Source organism: Amblyomma americanum, chromosome 3 (assembly GCF_052857255.1).
Source record: "Amblyomma americanum isolate KBUSLIRL-KWMA chromosome 3, ASM5285725v1, whole genome shotgun sequence".
Classification (NCBI taxonomy): domain Eukaryota; kingdom Metazoa; phylum Arthropoda; class Arachnida; order Ixodida; family Ixodidae; genus Amblyomma; species Amblyomma americanum.
In genome coordinates, this window is record NC_135499.1 from 96758469 (window position 1) to 96778432 (window position 19964).

The 19964-nt window shown below is 47.4% G+C and overlaps 1 protein-coding gene across 1 annotated transcript; it reads right to left on the reverse strand.

Moving 5' to 3' along the window:
• Positions 1–436: 436 nt before the first annotated feature.
• Positions 437–17123, reverse strand: LOC144123153 (E3 ubiquitin-protein ligase Siah1-like). Its single transcript, XM_077656036.1, has 4 exons — positions 17048–17123; positions 7395–7524; positions 4940–5043; positions 437–1195 (listed from the first exon to the last, which is right to left on the reverse strand). Exons 2-4 carry the CDS (start codon positions 7502–7504, stop codon positions 810–812), a joined length of 600 nt encoding a protein of 199 aa, XP_077512162.1. The 5' UTR covers positions 7505–7524; positions 17048–17123; the 3' UTR covers positions 437–809.
• Positions 17124–19964: the final 2841 nt, after the last annotated feature.

Here is a 19964-nt window from a genome sequence, read left to right on the forward strand (position 1 = left end):
ACTAATATTATTTCCAGCCTTATCTTAAAGATCATATCCACCCTGTCCTTGCCTAGCAGTTCGTTTCCGGATTACTGGAAAATAGGCAGGGTAGGCTCAGTGTTCTAATCTGGACACCGCTCCAATCCATCCAATCATCACTCTGTTTCATTAAATTGTCTGTAATATCATGGAACACGTCATTTACTCCGAAGTGCTGATTAGTTAACTAACATGGCATTAATGTGCATGTTACACGCTAGCTGCTGACACTTCAAGAACGCTGGGCTTCATTAGAACGTCACTTTCACTATCACCCCATCCATTGGTAAACTTGCGTACGAAACTCTCATTCTCCCGAAGCTCGAACACGCATCGGCAATTTCGTCCCCTCATCAGGCGCACCTAGTTAACGAATTTGAATCCATACAGATACCCGCTGTCTTTTTTATGTTTTCAAATTATGACTTTCGCTACAGCATCAGCAGTATTAAGACATCTCTCGGTATCAGCCCACTAGCCCTTAGATGCATAATTTCCTGCCTTTGTCTGTTCCATAAACATTACCAGACTGCGCAAATCTCCATGATTCTGTACTGTAGTGCCACCAGTTCACACATCATCTTGTCTGTTCAACTTGAACACCATCCGGCGCTTACATGGATCTACTAATGCATTTAACGGATATTTTTAACAGCCGCAATTGGCGAGTGGAAAGAGATTTCTGAAAATGTAATCGAGCATGACCCTGATAGATTTAAACAATGTCTGACATGTCGTCTGACTTCATAGTTTGTTACTTCCTCTTTCTTTTCATCGTGGCGCCTGTATCATTCAGTGTGATTTTGTACAGACAAGAAGATGGTCACTTCGATGACCAGGTTTCCGCTGTAGGCGAAAAGCTGGGCCATGCTGCTGTCAAAGACGAGGCAGTCGCTGTTCACGATGACAGCCTGGACACCCGTTCGGATGATGCGTGGCGGGGCCTCCCAGGTGAGCCGCCGTTTGTGGCCGTTGAGCTCGAGCCGGTAGATGAATTTGTCTGCCTGTGCTTGGGACCCCATGAGCTGGACCATGGCGAAGAACTGCTGGTAGCCGTCGTACTTCTGCTTCTTCAGCACCACCATGAAGTGGTGGCCAAAGCAAGACTGTACCATTACCCAGTTGAGGGCGTCCGGCACGTTGATGTCTGTCGCCTGGAGCACAATGTGCTCACCTGGCAGAAAGATGGACAGGAGAACACATTGTGGTGCATCATATTCTCTTAATTTCTGACTTGCTAGCACACGCTTCAGATCTTATGGGTGTTCACAGACTGAAGCCCAACTTCTAGAGCAAGACATTTGTCAATGTCCACATTAGAGCACTGCACGGGCCACATTGCGAGGCCCGAGGTCGCGACTCAAAGCTTGAGCCCTGCCCGAGCCCGTGGCATCAAGCCCGGGCCCAGGACGGGCCCGCTACATTAACACTTTACTGAGCCTAGGCCCGGGTCACCAGGCTCGATGCAAAGCCTGGGCCAGCCCGGGCCCGTTCCCTGAGCAATCGTAAATTGTTCACCTAGTGCGGATAGTAGACAGTGGTAGCGTAGTTAGACAGCCGTCCGGTGAATTCAGCAAAGCGTTGACGTTGCCCAGCCACAATTTGCGTACGGCAGCAGTTGCCGTGTTTACGGTACGGTGGTGTTAAACTTCGCCTATCTCAGGCTTCGCGAGTAAAAAAGCGGCGAGCAAGGGCGCTAAAACCGCTGTGACCATAAATAATAATGTCTAGGCAAATACAAAAAGAGATCATAAAGGCGGGCTCGCCCGCTTTGTCTTTTGAACAGTAGTTTTTTTTTTTTCTGTGGATAGCGCCGAACTTAAGAGAGTCAAATGAAAAAGTTTGCATAAACGCGCAGTAAATTTTGCATTATGTCCAGATTTTTCATCAGTCATTTTTAATTGCCCGGGACGTCTAAATATTAAAACGATCTCAAAGCCGTAGCAATGACATTTCCTTTTTAATGAGCACGATTTCGTGTGCTGAATAAAGACCACGCTGGGCGCTTTTCTATCATGAAGAAAAGTAATAAAATCGCCTCTTTATTGGGTAGTAGGTTTGTATAGCCGATGTTCCCTAAACCAATATACTCTCCTCAATGGCGTTTCTCGTAGGGTAGAGATGTGGTTTTTGGGAGGCGACAATCGAAGATCATCTTGGGACAGCCACCCGTCGACTGTCGAACGAAAGCCCTTTCCAGCGCTTCTTATGAGACTTGAATTGCTCAAACGTGAGCAATAACACAAAAATGAACCGACGGAGAGCACCTTCTGACAGATCTGATGGCGTCTGCTACTGGTAGCTGAAAGAGCCAAGTCAGCGGTATTCGGAACTTCAGTAGGCGAGCGCATTCGTGCGATGAGCTGTCATTCACGCGTTAGAAAGCTTCGACAAGAACGCCGCTTAGTGCAGCCCACTGCTGGGTTTTGTAATTTATATTCTTATCTTTTGTATCGTTCAATGTGGCAAGACATGCGCGTCCGAAATTCTTTAGGCATAGCACAGTGAGTGACGCTGATAAAAGTCTACATACGAGCTGAGCTTTCTCTCCTTCCGCGTGGGCAAAAGAAAAAAGGAATAGCGATAGAACAGCACTCGGCAGCTTGATATATCCGTTTTACGGCAAAACCGCGTCCGATATAAAAAGAAAGAATTGAATATGTTTGTTACATCGAGGTTTGACTATACCTGGCGGCTGCTTTTATTGGAAAAGAAGGAAAGGCTACAGGGGTGAAGCATCCGAACTGTGTCATTCCATCCAACAGTTCTGCCACAGAAAGGTGCGTGTAGCTGCCTGGCGCGTTGTTCTCTCCTCCACACAACTTTAGCATCATCGGTGGGGCAGCTGGCGCCATCAACGGAGGCTTTTTGTAACTATTGTGCGTAGCAAAATTCCTAAGATATCAAAAACATCTTTCTTCCTTGGCTTTCAGCATTGAAAGCTGGCAGTTGCATAAGCAATATTGTAGAAACGCATGTAAAGGCCGGAACCTGTATTCCCGAAGGAAATATTTAAAAAAAATATCCCTGTAAGCGCCACACCCAAACTTTTCACAACCCACACGGAAATAGCCTTTGAATTGCACAGGCAATGGCTTCAGCGATCAGCTCCGGCTGCGAGGAACGGTCCGCCCGCATTCTGGCCGCGAGCTCCCCCTATCTACAATGGCATTGGTATCACCAGATCAAGCTTTTTGTGGTTGCCAAAGGCACGGGAGTTGTGGTAACATGTTAGTTCAACGTAGTTGTGGCTTTTGCATGCTGCCGCCGAGCGTCACAATTTAACATAAAAGGCAAGCCCATCAATAGCTACACGGCTGGAAATTTGCTCTCGAAGACGGCAAGCGTGAGGCGGGCAGAAAATTTGACGTGGCCGAGAAGTGCGTCCGACGATGGTGCAATCAAAAGGTTGCATTGAGGAACACAAAATGCTAAGAATGCACGTTCTGAGGCAAGCCGTGCAAGTTTCCCTAAATGGAAGAAACAGCTACGCGTTGACAACAGACATGCTGCGCGACTTCTCGTGGGATGAGCGTACACCAGAGTTCAGCGCCAGCTCAGGGTCTGAAGACTCCGCGAGCGACGACTGAACGTATAATAAATGCCGCTCATTCCCCGAGCGGTGTGTTTTTACTTTAAAAAAAGTTCTGAACATCGCGTGTATGGTTCGCGCCTCGAAATTGGCCCTCGAATCTGGGGAAAAAAATTGCGGCCCTTACACTCCTTTGTACGGCAAGCCTTAAATAATGAACATTGAAAATACAAAGCAATCCACTTATAACGATACCAGATATAACTATATATCACTTCAAGAGAAAAGTAGCGCGAACACAAGACGATGGACGAAGACAGAACACACTGCACGAGCGCTCGCGGTGTGTGTTCTGTGCTCATCCATCGTCTTGTGCTCGCGCTCTTTTTCTCATGAATCGATACCGCCTCGCCCAACTTTCCGCCCTTTTTCAGATATACCACCTATAGCGATCAAATTCTTTAGATTTATCAATTCTCCCATTGCGCTGGTGTAAAAATAAATCTATATAAAGATACAATTACTGGCGACATAATGGATACAAAGATAGGATTCTGGCCGCACGGATAGTGTTTACCGGCAAAATTTGTCTGAATTAATGCTTGATAAAAATCGTCTACAGTGAAGCAAATGAGGTAAAAACTGCCCGTAGGAACCGGCGTGGCGAAATCCGTGCGGGAGGGTTAAAAACAGCCTTGGGTACCAAGCGCTGTCGTAGTCACAATTGCTTTAGGGAGCAGCTTGCTTGGCCACTGCTGAGCAGCCGTCTAACACAAACGTACTAGTTTATGACCGACATGGCTGAGAATTTACTTTCTTTTAAGTGTTCGCTTTTGCGCGTTCCCGCGTTTCGCTCAGTCCGCATCGAAGTCCTTGGCAGCGCGCCAAGATGCTCTAGGCCGATAACATCGCGGCCTATTTATCTGTGGATGGGAGCTTCGGGGGAGGTGGAGGTGGCTCGCTCACCGAACTTGGCAGAGCGCCAAGACGCTGTGCGCCCTTGACAGGAGCACAGGTGGTGGTGGCTACATGCATGGGCTAATGTCTACATGCATGGGCGAATACAAGGGTGTGTTCCTATTGCTTTTTTTCTGCTGGTCCAGATAAAACGATAATCGGTTACAACGATCGGATTTTCCGATTTTCTCAATATTGTTAAAAGTGTATTGCACTATATACCGTGTTTTAAGAGGAGAGCAATAAGCAAGGATTATATTTCGCTCCGTAGGAAGAGAAAATGAATTTTGTGCTCAGTGGTTCCCACTCCACAGCCAGAAAAAGTTGTCGTGGAGCATAGCTGCCGATGATTTCCACTAAAGTGACAAACCTAGTCAACAGTTTCTAGCCATGCAGGCATGATGAATGTAGCTGCTTCTACTCACTCACCTTCACATATCGTGGACTCGTGCCAGTGGACGAGGTGTGACGTCACTTGGTCGAGCGAGCCTTGCCACTTACATGATCCACCGGGGAAGGGGCACACGTACGGCCTGCGTCCGCATAAGGACAGAAACAGTAGAAGAAAGAACATGATCAGTTTAATGTCAAAGATGAGCCTTTGCAAGTTGTGACTGGTTCGTCATGTGCTGCTTCATGGTCATATGCAGCTCAGCCATAGTGATGCAGAGAAAGCAGACTATAAAACGAATTCCGCAGAGAAGGAAACAGAAGTGCCTTGCCTTTAGGCAAATTTTATTTTGTGTGTTCAACAGTGAAATAGTATGAGGCCACTAATGAATTCAAAAAGTCTGACATTTCAAATTACATACCGGTACCTACTTTTCAATAACAAAAAATGAAAAAAACTCAATCCTCAATGTTGACAAAGTAGAAAATGTAAACGTTCTCCTCTGTGAACATATAAAAAAACATATGCAGGTTTACAAACATCAAGCAAATTGCTGGCTTCGTGATGTCAGATTTTACTAGCATGTTAGCATCTGACCAGGCTGAAAAAGAGAAGGATAATCAAAATACATTTGAGTGATGTGATTGGATGAGGTCCCTTTGCAGCAGCTTTTGGAGCAAGCAAAAGTGCCTTTTGGAGCAGAAAATTGAGCATTTGGTGCAGATATATGCAGAATTTTCTGGTGTATAAGTTGCGTTATTTGTTAGCTATTGCATCGGTGCGACTCACGTACAGAGAAAAATGACACGCACAGTTTTTCGCCGTTCAGTATCTGTGTTTGAAAAGAAAATCGGTCTGTACAAGAGAAGAAGCTTGTTTAGGTTTAAGGGGGTTTAACGCCCCAAAGCGAATCAGGCTATGAGGGACGCCGTAGTGAAGGGCTCCGGAAATATCGACCGCATGGGGTTCTTTAACGTGCACTGCCATCGCACGGTACACGGGCCTCTAGAATTTCGCCTCCATCGAAATTCGACCGCCGCGGCCGAGATCGAGCTCGCGTCTTTCAGGTCAGCAGCCGAGCGCCATAACCACTGAGCCACCGCGGCGGCTAAAAAAGAGAAGCATCGAGTTGTTAGTTTTAGCACAGCGTAATCCGTTACCGTGATCCGAATCGACGGTGAGTTGAGGACCCAACTACGTTTGTGCAATGGTCGGTGTGTGTTCCTCAGCGCCATCTGCGCATGTGCATATAGCTATCCGTGGATGCTGTTAACAGTAGTGGAACGTATATTGCGCTATGCTAAAAGATTTTTAGGTATTATCCTTCGGCTAGAATCACATAATTTCGCAAACTCCGGGCGGAATTTGGCAGCGTAACAAAGTGCAAGGCAGTAATTACTCATGGGTATCTACCGAAGTGCAGCCTTACGGCTACAAAGGAAAGCTAGGCAGCTTTCTCAGGAACTTATAGTTAAAAAAATTTGTCCTGGTCCAGGATTCGAACCTGGGGCCACCATTTCACCGGAGCATTCGCTCTACCAAATGAGCTAACTGGGACAGCAAGCCTATGGTAGGGCGAGAGAGAATTGATCAATAACTCGAATTCGGAACAGAGTTACAAATCTACTCCACCTAGGGGTATTTCCTTAAACAATTGACCAGAACAAAGTGTGTGCTGCTGCTGTATCTAGTCCAGTTAGAGTCTCAAAAGTTTCGAATTCAGCGTCGCATCCGTATGGCTTCGCGCAAATTAGGAGTTGTTCTTACTAACACGATGCTGCCTGTGAGGCAAGGAAGCTCCGATGTAAAACTGAAGTTGAGTGCCGTTGATTAAGAGAACAACGCAGCAGGGATACAGTTTGAGGTGAGTGAGAAAAAACTTACCCGGACTATCCACCTCTATTTTATAGAGCAACAAAGCGAACCCCAGAATCGGCGCCCACTGACAACTCCACGGTAGCGTGCTGTTTCCCCACTTCAGCCAAGCGTGGAAGTCAAGACCGGCGCTGTTTGTACATGTCTCTGGAATGCGCATTTTGAGCACGGCCTCCACAACAGAGGATAACCATACTAAATTCTTGCGAGCAGCAAGCCTATTTCACTTCTCTGTTGGTCTGGCCAGCATGACATGCAGCATGAGTACGTACGTTCACGTAGGGTCACACGTGGCGCCCGATAAGTTTGTTCTTAAGGAAATACAGAACATTGGCAAAGGCTACGCGCAGATTACTCGTAGTTTGTCATAATGTAGCAGCATGTAGCAGGCTTTGTCTTCCAGCACAATGGGCACAGCAATAACGGCACTGAAGGCATGCCTACCAGCTGTTGGCTACCTGAGCTCTTTAACAGATGCCGTGAAGCCTGGCAGCTGTTTCCGCCACTCGAACCCTGACCAGCCACCTGGTTGCACCATGTGTGCACAAGTCAAGGCAAACATCTACTCCTGGAGAACAATGGCGGCCACAAGAACAAAAAGTTGGAGGTGAAACAGACCTGAACTCGCAGGCCTGCTCGTGTTCGGGCTTGTCGATGTATGAGAGCAGGGCAGCGCAGCCCTTCAGGGAGAATTTGCAAGGAAAGACCTCTCTTGCCAATCTGTCCATGGCCAGGTTGAGAATGTTGCCTGCACAGAAAACAGTTATACAGAAAAAGGGGGACAATTTTATTTTATTTATTTATTTTCGGCCCTCGTCACGAGGGTATTACATAGGGGGCGGTAAAACTTTGAACATGAAGATACACGAAGGAACATCTAACATGAGGAACAGAACAAAAAAACGAAAAACGTAATAACTGATAGTCAGAAAGTATCAAAATTTGGCAGAACAACAAAACGAAAAATGGCCGACCCCAATGGCCGACAAATGATGCCTAGTGACAAGTCACGGCGAAGCACTTGCTTTTCTCCTGCAATAACAACGGTGCGCACACAGCAAAACATACACCATGTACAGTCTTTGTCAAAAGTAAACGGGCAATGATGTAAAAAAGAACCAACCGTTTCAGCATGTTACAATGGGCCTCCTACTGCATTTCAGTGGGTCTCCTGTTACAGTGGGTCTCGTACTTCTCCACACACACAAATGGCGGCCACCAAAAGTAGACAGGGCACATGGTATACGAGCAAAATCAATGCTATCACTATGCCTGGAAGTGGGTGTGCGGCTGCGTTTCTGCACTGCACAGACAGCGAACAGTCTCTGTATATAGCGCTGCAGCATGCAAGCAGCAACACTTCCCAGCTGAACAATCCTGCCATGCTTACTAAACATGCATGCTGTTTATGTGGCGGCCAGAGTGGCTGTAGTTCTCGTCGCCATGCTTTCAGCCGAGAAGCAGCAGTAAGACCACACTGGTTTGTAATGCAGAGCATTACCTGACAACTTTCAAAGCACTGCTACAAGACTGAAATAGGCAGTCAATGTCTCGTGCACGATTCCGTACTTTAAAAGGCATCAGAAAAGGAGGCCATAATTGCGTATCTACTGCTTATGGTCATTAAACCCATCGTTACTAAGAAAAAACACATTTCCACGCACAGTTTCCAGTTGACATCTATCAATAGATACAATTACTGGCGTTCTCTGTGGCAGGCAGCGTAGGTAAAAATGCGATTGGATTGGTATATTAGCACCTTCAGTCGAACGGATGTTTAGCCTTTACAAAAGCACTACACATCATCACGTGCAGATGAAACTAGTCAGAAGAAGTAAATGCAGAACTATTTTTGACATACAAGCTCACAAAAAAAAAACCAGCTTCGCCAACATTTCAAGATATTAACATAAGTAACAAAGAAAAAGATGACTTGGCACCACGGCCTATATTTTTGAAGTTGTTTCTCAGCTGCTTGTGAGGATTTATACATAAAAAAAGTTAATACGAAACATAATCTAGTCACTTTACAAGAAATATTTTATAGTCGTAGCGGTATTCGGGACTGTCTTTGGGGTTGGAAACGATGTAGCGAGTATTAACTGAAAACACAAAGTGCTGCGTTTCACCCAGGGGCATTATTGTGCAGGCTAGAGACCGATACAGATTACAGATAGAAGTGCCTAGAGATAGATACAAGACTAGAGATAGAAGAAAGATCGACCCGACAGCGGCGGCCACCTGTGCGTCTGGACTTGTAAGAGGGGGAGAGTTGATATATCTACAACTTCATCAACTCCTTCGTGCCTTCATCGGCAATATCACTGTGCCACGTCAGTGGCCGGGTAGTATAAAATCCAGCCCGCAATAAGGCGTTCGTTCTGTAGTCAGGCTGATGATGATTTCCTGATAATCTGCCCAAGCATTTCAATGTATTCATGAAAAATGCTCCCACTTTTAGGTCAGCTGACGTCTTTTTATTGACTTCACGTGTAAGAGCAGTAAGCTCAATGTCAATACCTGCAAACATATTTGAGTCTACTGAATCATGTCAACTTGAATGCTAATAGCGTCTCAGGCCCTTTCGCAAAGGAATGAATCGTCATCTGCAGTTGTGTTCAGTAATGTGGCTTACCAAAGCTAATGTTCGGTTATGAGGCTTACCAAAGTGAATCTGGCTATGTGAGACGCGGATAGGGCCTCTGATAATTATTATCCAAGGGGTTTTTGACGTGCACGCGCATCGCACAGCCCTTAGGCATAACGGCATTGCATCATCCATCGAAATGCAGTACCCTCTCGCCGATCAGCAACCTCAGTTTCGGGGACTGCTGGCTTCGCTCTTTTATATTATCCGGAATCAGAGCGGATCCAGCACCAGAAAATGCGACCAGCCTGGCAGGCTATTACAACGCTCTACGAATAGGGTCCTGTGAGTGATCGCATGAGCTTCCAAATGCACCGTCGCACAGCCCGCTTAATGCTGGAGTCAATGACATCGATATAAACCAAAATTTCGTGATGAGTTAAACATATTCTGATTTCTTTCTAACTTATGTCAAGTGTTGATGATGTTTATCGGTTTTTTAATAAAAATGGATGTAGAGTGGCGCAGTCTGCGAACAGTTTCGCGCGAGGCTCATTATGAGAGAACTGTGGCCAAGAAGAATGACATTGAATTCATCGGTCTCCGCATAGATTAGCAGCTGCAGCAAAGTATCTCATCCGCCTCACACCGCACGCACATAAAATGAAGTCGTTCTCCGCTATCCACGTCAGTTACATGGTGTCATTGCACGCCAAACATCCCTGACTTTGCGCTCGACCATCTCCAATTTGTTCAAAAAAATCATGGAAACTTATCCTAATGTGCGTAATGAAACTATGAAACACTTTTGCCGAAAAAAAATTTTCTTGAGGTGAGGGCGGTGTGAATATTTAGAAAAGGCGACAAACCAGGCACTGCTCAATAATTACTAAAAAATTGAAATTTTTATAAAACACTTCACAATTGTTTTCATTGACATTTGCACAGATCCTGGCTTTCGAAGTTCGAACAGACCTGTTTTTGTACGGGGCTGTCAAGAAAAAAAAAATGCTGGTAGTTCAGGTCCGGTTAACCCTGGTCGAAAGCGCAAAGCTGCATCTCCCTGGCTACGTTTGTGGACGAGCGATTGGCGGTTTCCACATTTTTTTTATTTGTTAAGCATCTTCTTTTGATCCAAACGACATTGAAGGCGCTCACACAAGACAGCATAAATATTTAATATAGCTTCGGTGATATTTACAACTGTATTAGTGCTCGTTGTATGCGGAGATATGGAACCAAATCTGATTGCAAACGACGCCCAAAGCCTGCCGAAAATTTCAGAAAGCTAAATTGAAAAATTCGCTTTTTTTTGGTGGGGGGAGGGGGGGAGATGTGGCGCAATGTGAGGCAGGCGTCATTTTCTTTTCTTAAAACCAACCTTGATTTTACTTCGCTTACGGCGCAGTTCGCGTGCCCACCAGGATAAGTGAAACAGGCGTAAATTCCTTGTTTGACCTCTAGCTACAATCAAGGTCATGTTTTCGGCCCCGCTGGCGTCTCAAAAATCGGGCTTAGTGAAGCTTTTCGCTTCAAAACAGGGATATTCCGCGTGCTGTTTCGCATGGAAAACGTGGAGGGATGGCCAGCTGGCATTGCAGCCGTATCACAAGTCCTTTAGTTATACCCGAAAAATATCGCCAAGAGCGCGCTCCACGGTCGGAACGTGAAGGAGCGAAGTGCAAAGCTGTGGCGAGTAAAGCCCCAACTCGATGGACGCATCCTAGGCGTACGGCCTAGCGCCTGCGCGCCCTGCGCCGCTCCGCGACGGACGTCGAAGAAGGCATGCACCTCCATGCTCCCTCTGCTGGCGCGTTCACCATCTCGAGCCGACCGAAGGAGTTTAAAGCGTGAAGAAAGGGGATTTGGGGGGCGATGAAAGGAGCACTTAAACCGCGAAGAAAAGTTCGGCGAACCTGGAAGAGCTTCAAGCCATGAAGAAAAGAGTCACCGAGAGCCTCGCTATCCTCCTTTTGCTGTAAAAATTGAAAATTTGTTTTTGTGGAACCCGCCGCGGTGGCTCAGTGGTTAGTGTGCTCGACTACTGATCCGGAGTTCCCGGGTTCGAACCCGACCGCGGCGGCTGCGTTTTCATGGAGGAAAAACGCTAAGGCGCCCGTGTGCTGTGCGATGTCAGTGCACGTTAAAGATCCCCAGGTGGTCGAAATTGTTCCGGAGCCCTCTACTACGGCACCTCTTCCTTTCTTCTTTCACTCCCTCCTTTATCCCTTCCCTTACGGCGCGGTTCAGGTGTCCAACGATATATGAGACAGATACTGCGCCATTTCCTTTCTCCAAAAAACCAATTAATATTATTATTATTATTTTGTGGAAAGGAAATGGCGCAGTATCTGTCTCTGATAACTCGGTGGACACTGGAACCGCGCCGTAAGAGAAGGGATAAAGGAGGGAGTGAAAGAAGAAAGGAAAAAAGAGGTACCGCAATAGAGGGCTCCGTAATAATTTCAACCTCCCGGGGATCCTCAACATCCACTGACATTGCACAGCACACGCGCGCCTTAGCGTTTGGCCTGCATCGAAATGCTGCCGCGTTCCACTACTACCTTTTCGCTTGCTCACCTCATGCTCCGCCTCAATTTGTCTCCCCTTTGTAGACGGAGAGAGGGAATAACTTTTATCTAAGAAAAAAAGAAAGTCGGGGAAGCGGGGGCTAACCCTAAAAGGGAGGGAGACAAAGCTCACTGGTCGAGTGGTAGAAAAGAGAACGCTTATTAGGCGAAGGCACCCATATTTTTAGCATTTAGTCTCATGAAACCTATATAGGCCAATTACAAAGTGCACATCTAAAAACGCAAAACAATCCACTCAACTTAATCAAGAATGGAAACCATCTAAACCACACATACTGATTTGGTTGCAGTTGTTCTGTTGCCTTGACTGTCTGCTGACTTCTCGCCAGACGCACTTCTGATGCGGACGGCGTTGCATATGTCCTCTCAACAAGATTGTACTACTGAGTCAAACACCGGAGCGTCCGCCACTGTTTATACTGCGTCGCAATGCGGACACCCGTCTATAACATCACTGATTATCCCGGTACCAATAGTGTTTCACGGACTCTCAAAGACGCCACTCCCATAATGATCTGGTCGCAAGGTCAGACGCGGCATAGTATCACGCGTTCACTAAGTCCCGCAGAGCTGTAACATACTCAGAAATTGCCCCCCCCCCCCCCCCTGGTTCTTGCCATCTGCGTTGAAAACGGTGGCACTCATGATGAAATGTGACGATAGGGAACATATCTGCTTCAGTATGGTGATCGTAGCTCTTCGTCTGTGGCGTCCGGGCTTGTTGCGTTAGTCGTCGTTACAGGTGGCTGAGTAGCTTTTCGTGCATAATAATTGACACCACCCTAATCATTGAGGGGATAAATGAGGAGTGCACCTTAGTGCTCTGCTGGCAGTCGTGACCCTCCTTACAGCGACGTTTGGTACCAAATGATGAGAAGGCCGGCCCCGCTTCAGTATGAACGCAGGTGGCGGCTACTTGTTGAGTTTCGGTTTTACCGCGTGGTGAAACATTTCCAGGAAACTCTGGAGTATTCCTCGAAGAAAAAAAAAAGTGAAAAGTTACGGTTTTTATGAACGCTGACTTCCCAGTCTACTATGAAGCGTAAAACTCTTTTGGTTCCGTTAGGCCTCGCGTCTGACCGTTGCCGAAATGCGCTCTCTACCCGTCGGGGAAGTGGACGCCGCTGTCGTGGACTTGCGATTCATGTCACTAAAGATATTTTTTGTTCCCCACATAACTACTACGTTCTTGGCCCTATCCTTCTACTTGTCCCTCCATTATGCCACGAATTAAGACCGCTTGGCTGTATTTTGTGTCGATGAGAATAGATTGTAGAACTGGGATATCGCAAGCCCGTTCTAATGAGACACCATATTGTGCGCAGTGAAGAAAACGTGTCCACGGACGACAGCTATTGGAATGAAGCACTCAACATTAATTTCGAGGTTTTCATTCAAAATACTCGTAGCTAGACAGTATAGGCTTTCTATATATTCATTAGATTATTCAATTTATGCTGTAATTCGGATCTACTTCCCGATGTTCATCGATTTCGAAGTGATGCCTTCGCACCGTGGTTATCACCGAGTACGAACTGTGCTCGCCAAGGCAACCATGAAAATTTGAAGACAAAAAAACTCCATCAAAAGAACAATGCCGATGAGCATGCCACATGAAACGGAACATCGCTGTAATGAATCATTTTGATTCCTGCTGGAGGGCGACGCTCAGTCCTGTCGAACAAAGGAAATAGACGTTAAGGACTCACACTTGCTGGAGTTGTGTCGACGAAGCTTGAAGTGGCACCCCAAGACTACGGACCCAAGGAATACGTTGCCATTATTTTGCAGCGGCTTGTGCAGTACGACCAAATTATATAATTCGGGGCCAACGACGAGATTTTGAACGCAGGCCTTCGTGGTTAACGCGCTTTAGATGTGCGCTGCGTTGTTCGCCACTCACTGCCTGATTACTGCGTGCCCCGCCATCCGCAGACAAAATTTAATTTCAAAATTGGTTTTTTTGGAAAGGAAATGACGCAGTAACGGTCTCTCATAACTCAGAGGACACCGGAACCGCGCCGTAATGGAAGGCATAAAGGAGGGACTAATAAAGGAAGAAAGGTGTCGTGGTGGAGGGCTCCGGGATAATTTCAACCACCTGGGGATCATTAAAGTGCATTGAAATCGCACAGCACGTGGCGCATTTGCGTTTCGCCTATATCGAAATGCTCCCGCCGCGGTCGGGTTTAAACCCGGGTGCACCGGCTCAGTATAGCCGCGCCTTAACCACTGAGCTACCGCGGCGGGTGGCAAAATTTATAAAATAATAAAAAATAAATGCTAAGCGTTCTACAGCGGTCATCGAATATGATGAGCTGAGCCGCGTCCGCGTGTATATTTCGAGCGGCGCGTTTCTCCAACGGCCGCTCCTCAAGAACACGTTAAGCATTCGCGGAAAGCGTTTGTAACTGAACAAATCTTGAGCGCTTCTGCTATAAACGCCGAACCAGCGCCTCCTTTATCCTTTCAGAGGAGGCGCTGGCCGAGCACGATCAGGTTAACAGACAAGAGAAACAGCGATAAAATCCACAGCACGCGTTGCTTTTGCTCAACACGCTCACCGGAAGCGTTCCCTAGAGCAACAACATCGTTGGAAAAGAAAAACACTGTGAATTCAATCATGGGGTTTTAAGGTTTTAACATCCCCAGCGACACATGGGCTACAAAGGATCCACGTGAAAGGCTCCGGATTAATTTAGACCATGCACTTAGGGTTACGTGCACCGACATACGTGCCTTGCGCGTTTCGGCCACCACGGCACGTAGTGACCCTGTTCCTCCAGCTAAAAAAAATAACAAAGTAAAAAAATTCATGTGGATTAGCTCAGCTAATCCAGGATATACGAAGCGAAAGATGTCTGCGCTCACTGTGTTCATTGGCGTTGACAATGTTCTAGACGGCGATGTCTTTGAGGAAAGGAAGGGCGCATAACTGGCTCACTGGATATGCGGACTCCTCATTCGTGCTTTGATACAAGGTCGAGCTCACTCACCAGTAGTAGTTGTCTATCAGCGGCAGACTAACATCCCTGCGGGAAGAATATGAACCTAGGAAGGGACGCATTGAAGGACCCGAGCCAATGGCACAATGACGGGACACGCGCGGCTGCGGCTCCTATTTTTGCGGGAAAAAATTACAAGAAGCCGATAAATAAACCTGGAACTGATTTCGCAGCAATCGCTGTAGCGGAAAGTCGATCTGTTAATTTGCGGGTGAAATGTGCTAATAGTTATCGAGGCATACAGGACAAGCTCACTCACCAGTAGTTGCTGTCTATCGGCGGGACACCAACATGGCTGCCGGGAGAACCCGAACGTAAGACAGATGGATGCATTCGAAGGACCCGAGACGGCGCGGTTCGGATGTGCACCGAGGTATGTGAGACAGTTACTGTGCCATTTCCTTTCCTCAAAAACCAAACAAAACAAGTGAGCCGACGGCGTTCATTGCCGTTGACAACTATGCAAAGGCCGTTAATTTTCACGAAATGATAGGCGCACAACCGGCACCGTGAATACGTGAAAACCTCAATCACGCTTTTATGTACATGGCGTTGGTGTCCACCTGCAACAGCCTGCTTTGATTGCGTTCCGTACACATTGGATAGGCAGCGCGCCCTCCCTGCCACCCAGGGAGTAGGCTTGCAGTTAATGGTTGATCACGAGAGATTGATCACTAAATGAACGCCGCGGCCTAGCTATTGCTGCAGTGCCGTATGTCAGCCACAACGCAGTCAGTGCTAATGTATTCAGGCCACAGCTCGCTCTCACCACCGCCACATGTTTCAAAGCACGAATGTGGCGTCCGCATATCCAGGGTACAGCTATGTGCCTTTCCTTTCCTCAAAGACATCGCCTTCTAGAACATTGTCAACGCCAACGCCAATGAACACAGTGAACGCTGACATCTTTCGCTTTGTATATCCTGGATTGGGTGAGCTAATACACATTATTTTTTTTTTATTTTTGCCGATGTGACCAGGGGCGCAAGCTGCATGGTAGCTCCCGAACGCAGCCATTGAAGGCAAGCCGCTAGCACTTTGACGTCGTTTTTTTTTGGGGAGGAGCAATATTGGCGCTTGGTAATATTGTTTAAAATAAGGTTATACAGCTAGTGGATTTTCGCCTCGCTATCGGTGAAGTACCTGTCTGTCCATCACCAAAACAGTGCAGGTCTGGTAGTGGTGACGGAGATTGACTTGATGACGCGCACGCTGACAAAGCCATCAGTGTACGTAGCAGCAATTAATTCCTGGAGTTGACAAGCATACAGATGGTTTTGACCATTTTCTGGAAAAAAATGGTTGACACCATCTAGAATGCTAGGTGTTGCAGGCTGCCAGAAACTTGTGAGGAAGTCGCACGCGCTGTATCGCTGTCTGACAAGCGATAGCAATTGCTTTAAAGCTTTCCATACCAGAGTTTAGGGGGTGCAAATTCGCATGCACTCATTTCGTTTACTGTACTGCAAGTCGTACTAATAAAAGCCCAGACCACACATATGTGTGGGTTCAGGTTGAACATAACGAAGTAAATATTTTCATTCTTTGATCATGGAGGTTAGTTCCGAGGCCCACACAAAAAAAAATACTCCCAGGAAAAAAATGTCATTTCTCCGGTTGTTTTTGCACCAGCAGGAAAGGGTTATAAGTTTCCAGCAACACATATATTTCACCAGCATCGTGGCACTGAGAAAACAGGCCACTGAGTTGCAGGCCGAAGCGAAGACAACGCGCTGCAATGAGATAAGTGCGCTTTCCCTCAACGCCGTATCGGTGGGCTCGGACGCTGTCTCCACACAGTCTGGTGCGCTTCACTGCAATGCAAGCACAGTGCTCTTCTTCACCGTCGCAGACTACACGAAGCACTCCTCAGGGCCACTGAGCGCCTGCACCGCTTTGTTTAGATGCTCTGACGCTCCGCAGAGCGCGGCCACGCGGGGCCGCATTCGCAAATATGTTTGACGACCCTGTGCAACACATGCACACCTTGTGCCGGCTTCTCTACTACCGCACATTATTACAACCTCTTGACACAAAACCCTGAGGGCCTTTTTGCACAAGATGAAAATTACGTTGATTATAGCTTACCTTCTAGAAGGAGGGAACTTGAGCTTGATGATCTGTATCCTCGGCCACGTTGTGACAGCTCGCACACAGATCGAGGGGTCGGACAGTACTAACACCAAACGCTACCTTCACGGCCTTTTTATAAGCACGGGCAAGGGGGGAGAAGGTTGCACCGAACGCCATCAGCAACGCGGTCTGAAACGCGAGCGCTGCAACCGGCGTCGCATAGAACGCTCAGTAGCGTTCCACCGAACGCGTGTAGACCGCAAAGCGCGGATGCAGCATATGTACCTCAGCACAAACTCCTGGAGCAGCTCGTGGTTCTGCAATAGGCCACCACGGTGCAGAAGCGGAACATTAGAGCACACGCCATATCCCAGTAAACCTTGAATATTCAGAGGATATCAACAAATGGTCCTAACGTCCATTGTCCATGTATCGATATCCTCTGCATCTTAAGGCGACTATTGGACTCAGATATCCTCTGCATGCTAAGTGGAGAGGATATTCAAATATGCATGATGTTCTTACAGCCCATTGAAAGTTTTGGAAATGTGCTAACAAATTACCAGAAACAGATATGTTTGTTTTTGAAGGTATGAACAAACTGAAATTGTTACCTTTGGATTTTATTTATTCCTGCGTTCGCAGTCCTGCATTTTCAGGAAGGAATTATTTCAAGCAGTCAACTATTACACGCTTTCATCCCATTTTATATGTGTGCGAATGCATGTAAGACACGATTATTTGAATAATTTTCTCAATTTAGACCCACAGCCACAAGCGCGGCGATTTCAAAGCCAGAACAATAAAACACTAGAACATCTGCTCCTTCGCTGTTCCGCGTTCGCCGATGCTCGTCGCGATATGCTCGCGGCCTATAGGGCGCAGGGCATACTACCAGACTCCATCAAGACGCTATTGTGGCCGCAGAGCAGTGCGCGCACTCGTGAGCGAACTTTGGTGAGCCTCTGAGCATTCCTCGAACACACGGGCTTGACGTCCCGTCTGTTCTCCGTCAGGTAGTTACACGCAGTGACCGAACGCTCCGCGAGTTCTTCCTTGAACGATTAATAACTGGACGCCCCACTCTAGTTGTAACCAACACAGTGCTGTGCGCGTGTGTGATTTAATTCCTCTAAAATGAACTAATCACGCGCACAACCTGGACACATTTCTTATTGCGTAAATAGTTTGTACATATTACTTCTCCCCTTATCCTCTATTCCTGTCCCCTCACCTCTTTCATTTCATTTCTCCATTCAGCCTGCTGTCCTTTATTTCCGCTGCCCCAGCTCAGGTGCTTCAGTATCGATGGCAGATGCAGGGGCTAGCAAAAATCTTTTCCTTCCTTTTTACTATTATATTTAATAAAACCACTACCACCACCGCCAGAGCAATAATTAGAACTCTCTTGACTCTGGGCAGCCTAACGGCCATTGGCATCGCCATTACCCGCGTCATGAATCGTTAGTCCTACATCCAAATCAATCCAAGCGCCGCTACCAGGGGCCCTATTCTCGATATACGCCGATCCGCCCTGAGCGAGGCGTACCCGTGACGCGTACATCGGGGAGGTGGCAAGGTTCGTAAACGCAGAATCGCATGACGAAAGTGGAAAAGAAAGAAAAAAAATGTGTATTAGCTCAGCTAATCGAGGATATACAAAGCGAAGGATGTCGGCGTTCACTGTGTTGTTTGGCGTTGGTGTTGACAATGTTCTAAACGGCGGTGATTTTGAGCAAAGTAAAGGCGCAGAACTGGCTCTCTGGATATGCAGACGCCTCATTCTTTGATACATGTGGCGGTGGTGAGAGAGAGAGAGATGTGGCCTGAGTGCATTAGCGCTGACAGCATTCCGGCTGACATGCGGCACTGCAGCAATAGCTAGGCCGGAGCGTTCGTTTGGTGAATCTCTCGCGATCAACCATTAACTGCATGCCCCCTCGCAGGGTGGCAGGGAGGTTGCGCTGCCTATCCATTGTGCGGAACGCAATCAAAGCAGGCTTGTGCAGTTGGGCACCAACGCCACGTACATGAAAGCGATATTGAGCTCTCCACTGACCCACGGAGCCGGTTGTGCGCTTTTCCTTTCGAGAAAATGAACGGCCCTTGCAAAGTTGTCAACGGCAATGAACTCTATAAACGTCGTCGGCTAACTTGTTTCGTTTGGGTTTTGGGGAAATGAAATGGCACAGTAACCGTGGCACATATATCGATGGATACCCGAAACGCGCCGTAAAGGAAGATATAAAGGAGGGAGGGAAAGAAGAAAGAGAAAATTGAAAATTGAAAGTTGGATTTTGAGGAAAGTCGCGCAGCGGCGGAACACCTTTGGCTTGGTGCTACTAGTGGCGCCTGCGCAGTAAGGTCTAGGGAGCGAGAGAGAGAAACAGCAGCGAGAGGTCAGGCGACGGAGTCGGCGGGGGTCACCTGCACCGTGCGTAACGTCACTCGTGCTCCGACATACGCCGGCTCGCGCGAAGCGCGGTGTTGACTAGCGTAGTGAAGCTTTTCGCTTCAAAAGTATGACAACAATCGATACTGTCGTCTGCTACTTGGCGCCAAGTTCAAAAAACACCGATGTCTTAAAGCGTGCCTGAAGCCGAGCATCTGCGGCGCGTACGCGTGGTTTACAGCCGATGAACGAAACAGGGAAATGCGTTGCGGTCTCAGCGTATCAGCCCATACGGTTGCGTTGGCCAGCGAAGGAATATATGGATCTGGCGTTGGTTCTTAACGCGACGCAAATAGTCGCAAGAATAGTGAGGATAGTTGAGCGGCAACTGCGTGAAGCGATGTTCTTCGCGACGCTGCCGCTGCTATACCCGCAGGAAGTGACGAAACTTGGCGGCAGAGCGCGAAAAATGCTATGACTGAGGATTATTTGGCGGTCCCTGACTGTCGCTTCGCCAGCACATGCGGCGACAAGGGGGAG